Genomic DNA, 6,915 nt, shown 5'->3' with positions numbered 1-6,915 from the left:
CCAAAGTGCTGGGATTACAGGCTTGAGCCACCGCGCCCGGCCAGCTGGCTCATTTTTTTAAAAAGACAAATTTTTTTTCAATAGAGACAGGGGTCTCACTGTATTGCCCAGGCTGGTCTAGAACTCCTGGCCTCAAGCAATCCTGCTGCCTCGGCTTCCAAAAGCACTGTGATTACAGGTATGAGCCACTGCACATCGCCTATCTTCAAGTTTTTATATACCAAATTTTAAGAATTACATAGGTAAATCAAGACCATTAAAAAAATACTCAAATGGTCACTGACTCTACTCACAAAGACTAAAATAAAGTGGAATCCTGTATCTCACAGAGAGGCAATCCAACACAATGGTGAAGACTCTAAACCAACTAAGTCCAATGGAACTTAAAGGTTAGAAAAAAGGAGAGGGAGATTCTAAATCCAGACTGCTGAGGTTTAAATCCAGGGTTCTCTGATGAATATAAGCAAGTTATTTATCCTCTCTGTAATTTAGTTTCCTCATCTGCAAAATGGGGATAATCACATAACTCTACTTATGAGATTTTTAGGATGACTAAATAATGTAATATTTACAAAGTGCTTGGAACAATACTTCATACACAGTAAATACTGTATAAATATTTATTAAATAAATAAAACAATATAGGTAGTAGGCTTTCTAAAGTCATCACATTAAAGGAAAAATATCTCAAAGCTAAAATTACCCTTGAAAAGTTCCTTACAAACCCAAAGATTCTGACACCATGAGAAGTACTGGAGAATTATATTTGAATAAGCAACCAGAGATTCGCATATTCCATCTCAGACTTGTTTCACGGCATATATTCCTTCATGGGCCTTAAGGGCAGGTGTTCACCAACACTAAACTATTTCTCCAAGTATCTTTATTTGTGGGGAGAAAAAAAGGGTCAAATCCTTAAAGAAAGTGACTCCACTGGGATCATCCAAAAGCACTGTTATTCTATCAAGAAACCATCATAAAGAGATGGAGTGGGTTTCCCTTTAAAGATGAACATACAATGAAAACACAAGTTGGCAAACATTTCTCTACCTGACAAACATTCTCCTTGAGTGCAGCTCCTCCACCACGTTCACCCTGCATTTTTTTAGAGGCAGGCATCCCAGAATCATGTTCCACACCTTCCTCAACAGTCTCCTTGGGGCTTGCGGCCGTCCTGTGAGGCATTAGTTCTCCCTTGCAAAGAAAAAATAATGTCCCACATCTGTATTATTGATGTCTCTTCCATTTGACCCCCTCCCTCTGGGCTGCTATTTGTCTAGCCATTAAGCACTTACAGATGTTCAGCCAATCACTCAGGCGGACTGCATGCAATGTTAGTTCTAACCCTGCTGTGATTGGGCGGGTAGTGGGCGCCTCATGCCCTGCCACTAACTGCTCTGAGGCTGTTTGTTCCACTGGAACTTTCTGAGCTGTTCCATTTTAAGGTTTCACTAAGGGAGAGAAAACATTCTTAAGTTTATTTGATTACTTATTTGTCCTTCCAAGATCAGTGTTTCCTAAATAATGCCCCTCTTGGGCATTCTATTCAAATTGTCCTGGAAAGAAACATTCTGCATCATAATGTGTGATGCTAACCTGACTTCTCTCTTTTAACTGGAGTTGGAAACCCAGAGATAATATCAATGATTGCACTGATGCTTTGCAAGTAAATGGTTTTAAATCTTTTGCTTCCTGAAGGCCGATATTCATAAAAATTGTCCTAAGATTAAGTAGCTGATGGTCTCAAGAAATAAGCAAGTAAATCTCCCCGCTAATCACAGCAGTCTCAATTTGTTTTTTGTTTTTTTTTTCAATTAGAGTCAAGGTCTCACTGTATTTCCCAGGTTGGTCTCGAAATCCTGTTCTCAAATGATCCTCCCACCTTACCCTCCGAAAGAGCTGAGTGGCATGAGCCACCACAACACCCAGCCAGCAGTCTTAATTTTTTTCTTTTAAAACAGAGTTTCACTCTGTCACCCGGCTGGAGTACAACGGCATGATTTCAGCTCACTGCAACCTCTGCCTCAAGGGTTCAAGTGATTCTTGTGCCTCTGTCTGATTAGCTGGAATTACAGGCGCACGCCACCACACTCAGCTAATTTTTATATTGTTAGTAGAGATGAGGTTTCCACCATGTTGGCCAGGCTGGTCTCGAACTCTCAACCTCAAGTTATCTTCCCACCTCAGCCTCCCAAAGTGTTGGGATTACAGGAATGAGCCACGGCGCCTGGCCAATCTCAACTTTTATAGGGCAGTATCTAAGTTCCTTCAGATCATATATTGACTTGATATTGTGCTCTCTGGTTTTACAAGTTTACTTAACGATGAAACAATTATATACCTGATTGGACATCTACAGCATAGGATGTGATGATCTTTTAAAAGGACCATATTGACAGTTGCAATACATGCCTTGCCTTATTATTAGAATAAGGCTCTACTTTTCCTCCAAGATTCCTTATGGCCATCAGCCATTTCAGTAGGACAGTATTCTTAAGAAAACTCAAGGGAAAGAGGGATGTGGCCTCTGGTGTGAAAAGTAGCTCCTCTGTAGAAGGTGAAAAGATCAGGAACTGAGTATTACCTCTAAGCTTGGAATCTCTTTTGATGAGTCATCATTTTTCACTTTTTTACACTGCATCTTGGCTGCAGCATGCCTCTGTCGTTTTCGCTTCCTTGGTCTGTCAAATATCTTGGAAGTGCCTATGACAGGAAAATAGGTGTTATTTGCTGGCTAATAACACACATGTCCAAAATCTCTTATCTTATTAATAGAATAAAAACCAACCTTAAAACTCATTGAATTCTCTAGCTTTGTGGATTAGGAAAACGGGGGAAATAAGAATTGAGACTAACTCATGATGACATAACTAGATGGGAAATGGCTACATATATGTAACTTCTCCCTCATATAGATTAAATAATAAGTGTACAGGTTATTACAGAAATTTTAAATTATATGATTGAAGTGACAAATCTTATAGTTCCTCAAAGGAATTAAATCCTATAGATGAAAGAGAAATGCTTTTTACTAGTCATGAAAAGATACCACTCCCTAGACTTTGAGATTGGAGACAATAATATAAATCACTATATGATTTATGGATTAAGGGCCGGACACTGTGGCTCAAGCCTGTAATCCCAGCACTTTGGGAGGCTGAGGTCGGCAGATCACATGAGGTCAGGAGATCGAGACCATCCTGGCCAACATGGTGAAATCCTGTCTCTACTAAAAATACAAAATTAGCCAGGCATGGTGGTGCATGCCTGTAATCTCAGCTACTCAGGAGGCTGAGGCAGGAGAATCACTTGAAACCAGGAGGTAGAGGTTGCAGTGAGCCGAGATCGCGCTACCGCACTCCAGCCTGGATAATAAGAGCGAAACTCTATCTCAAAAAAAAAAAAGAAAGAAAAGAAAGAAAAAAGGATTAAGATGGAGAGTTGAGGCCGGGCACAGGGCACAGTGGCTCATGCCTGTAATCCCAGCACTTTGGGAGGCCGAGGCAGGAGGATCATGAGGTCAGGAGATCGAGACCATCCTGGCCAACATGGTGAAACCCCATCTCTACTAAAAATACAAAACAAATTAGCCAGGTGTACTGGAATGCACTTGTAGCCCCAGCTACTCAGGAGGCTGAGGCAGGAAAATTGCTTGAACCCAGGAGGCAGAGACTACAGTGAGCCAAGATCACACCACTGTACTCCAGCCTGGGCGACACAGCCAGACTCTGTCTCAAACCAAAAAAAAAAGAGAGAGAGAGAAATTCTTCTAGTCCCTCCCGCACTTTCCATTAAACACATTTCAACAGTGTTATAGAAACGGTGGCTCAAGCCTGTAATCCCAGCACTTTGGGAGGCCGAGACGGGCAGATCACGAGGTCAGCAGATCGAGACCATCCTGGCTAACATGGTAAAACCCCGTCTCTACTAAAAATACAAAAAAAAAAAAAAAAAAAAGAACACTTTACTTAGCACAGCTTTATGAAGTGCTTTACCAGCTGGTCTCAGCTGACTATTCCTATTTTCTAATCCAATCTAAGCATTATAACTCACAAATAATCTTTCAACTTTTTTGGTAAATATTTTTATTGATGTATGATGTACACACCGTAAAGTACACACATCCTAAGAGTATAGCTGATGAAGTAAACATGCTCATGTAATCACTATGCAAATTAAGAAATATAAAACATTACCAGTAACCAAGAAGCCCTCATAGTTACTGCCTATGCCTCTTAACTAAAATATCCTAAACTCTAAACACATTGGCTTGTATTCTATATTCCCCAAATGTTTTACACATTTTCATTACTGGACCTTCTGCCCTTCCCCTCCCGACACCAATTTTTCTTTCTCTCTTACAGTTAAACACAGATATATCCCTCTATGGCATTAGCTCATCTTTGCTTACGTTACACTCTGAATGTATCACCAATACAATGCTTTTTGTGCTGTATTATGCTACCCATTTATTATTCACTTGGTAGCTTTTCTGAAAGCGGTGACTCCACAGCACCATTTCTGTATCTATAACAACTAGCCCAGTGTTGCCACAAAATAGTGTCTCCAGTAAATGTCTTTCCTGAAAAACTTAAAATTCAAACTTTCTTTGGAGGAAGACCATTCGATATCTACTTTACCTGTGCGACATTCATTGCAGATAAATTTTCCTCTTGGCATCTCAGTCAATCCAAGGCACTCCAGGTGGAAAGCACCGCAGCACTGAGCCTCACATAACAGCAGCTCACCCAATTTTTCACAATTCTGTTAAGAGAAAGAAAACATCCATCTGTTTTTCCATGTTTGAGAATCAAGAGTAAAACCAGTGTCAGTAGGTTAAACAAAGGTTAAAAGTGGCAGAAAATGAGGTGAGAAAGAGGCAAGGGCCTGTAGTTGTAGATTTTATTCTAGTTAAAAAGGTGTACCATTGGAGAACATTACCAAAGGAAAGCTAAAATCAGGTATTCATTTTTAAAAAGATTGTTCTGACTGCTACAAGGAAAATGAGTTCAAGAGTCAACAGGTCAGAAAATAGCATAGAGATAAACCAGAAAGCTACTGAATGGTTCAAGCAACTGACACTGGCTAGCTAGACTTGGGCCATAAAGTTCCAAAAGAGCTCCCACCAAGGTCTAAACAGCCCTTTTGGGACACACCTAGAACCATCCCAGAGAGAGATCACTTTTCTGAAATAATCTCAGCTAAGATGGGGCCTCACTTAAGACAGGGGCTTAGGAAATAAAACAATGTAAGATTTATGACTTTTTTTTTTTTGGAGACTGAGTCTTGCTCTGTCACCCACGAGGAAGCGCAATGGCGCAATCTTGGCTCACTGCCACCTGTGCTGCCCGGGGTTCAACTGATTCTCCTGCCTCAGCCCCCCGAGTAGCTGGAATTAGAGGCACGCGCCACCACGCCTGGTTAATTTTTATATTTCTAGTACAGATGGGGTTTCACCATGTTGGCCAGGCTGGTCTGAAACTCCTGACCTCGTGGTCCACCCACCTTGGCCTCCCAAAGTGCTGGGATTACAGGTGTGAGCCACCACACCCAGCCCAAATATTTTTTAAAGCCATGTACTACTATGAAAAGCGAACAAGGGGAAAGGTGACTAAATAAATTTTAGCTTCAAAAACTCATAGAAACAGAATAGGTCTTGATCACTTAAGAATTAAAGCTTAAATAAAAAACTAACTAGGACAGCTTTAGGGAGAAAGGTTAGAAAGGTAGCCTGGAATTGATAGGAGACCCCAGGGAGTTTATCAACCTATAGTCTGAGCTATCTTCAAACGCCTGACTCCCATTATCTACTATTCACATGTAAAAATTGAAAAATAGCATTATATATTATACTTTGCATATTCAGAACGCCAATAACATAAGTTTTTCTATATAGTAAAAAAACTTGACCTTCAGCACTTAAATAGGAAAACGTTAATTACAATGTGAATAAGAAACAAAATTTTTGCATTAACTAAATGTTATAGACTAATTCTTCAACTGGGATAACCATGTAATTTATCTTTCAAACTGGGACACTTGAGAATGAAAGGAAGAGCTATTAATAAATTATGACAGCACAAGGGACCCACACAAAGACTGATCCAGACAAGCCAGGACCATAGGGTCACCTTACCTTTAATCTTTTCATTAAATGATCTTTGTAAAATGTGTTTACACTCTGACTTGTCTCACTAAGTAAATAATAAGCGTAACTGTTTTTGAGGATTAACACTGTTGTTTGGGATCTGGTCCAAGTATGTAATAGTGAAGATAATAGGCAAAGAAACTGGATTGAAATTATATTGGCAACAATAACATTTTCTGGTCTGAGTTTACTTTTTTAGAGATCTCAACTTATTTATCTATTGTTATTTATTATTTGTGAGATAGGGTCTCTCTCAGTCACCCAGATGGGAGTGCACTGGCATAACCATGGCTCACTAAAACCTCTACCTCCCCGGCTTCAGGTGATCCAATGACCTCAGCCTCCCCAGCAGGGGAAATACAGGCGCACACTGTCACGCCTGGCTAATTTTTGTATTTTTGGCAGAGACACGGTTTTACCATGTTGCCCAGGCTGGTCTCAAATTCCTGGGCTCAAATGATCCACCCACCTCAGCCTTCCAAAGTGCTGAGATTAGTGCTGTGCTCGGCCTATGGTTTCAATTTAAAAAAGAAGAACTGGCCGGGGCGGTGGCTCACGCCTGTAATCCCAGCACTTTGGGAAGTCGAGGCAGGTGAATCACGAGGTCAGGAGATCACAACCATCCTGGCCAACATGGTGAAACCTCGTCTCTGCTAAAAAATACAAAAAATTGGCCAGGCATTATGGTGGGCACCTGTAGTCCCAGCTACTCAGGAGGTTGAGGCAGGAGAATGGCATGAACCCAAGAGGCAGAGCTTGCAGTGAGC

General features: G+C 40.8%; 1 protein-coding gene across 1 annotated transcript in view; it reads right to left on the bottom strand.

Moving 5' to 3' along the window:
* NSD1 (nuclear receptor binding SET domain protein 1) overlaps positions 1-6,915 on the bottom strand; it is a 192,127-nt gene that overhangs the window by 55,732 nt on the left and 129,480 nt on the right. The window contains exons 9-11 of the mRNA XM_011946890.1: positions 2,585-2,703; positions 1,051-1,194; positions 704-752 (exon numbers count right to left, since the gene is read on the bottom strand). Of these exons, the coding sequence (XP_011802280.1) occupies positions 704-752; positions 1,051-1,194; positions 2,585-2,703 (312 nt within the window). The remainder of the gene's footprint in view (positions 1-703; positions 753-1,050; positions 1,195-2,584; positions 2,704-6,915) is intronic.

This window comes from Colobus angolensis, unplaced genomic scaffold (genome assembly GCF_000951035.1).
Source record: "Colobus angolensis palliatus isolate OR3802 unplaced genomic scaffold, Cang.pa_1.0 Scaffold254, whole genome shotgun sequence".
NCBI classification, from domain to species: Eukaryota; Metazoa; Chordata; class Mammalia; order Primates; family Cercopithecidae; genus Colobus; species Colobus angolensis.
The sequence above is the reverse complement of the archived record's forward strand: the minus strand, read 5'-3'. Positions and strand labels throughout refer to the sequence as shown.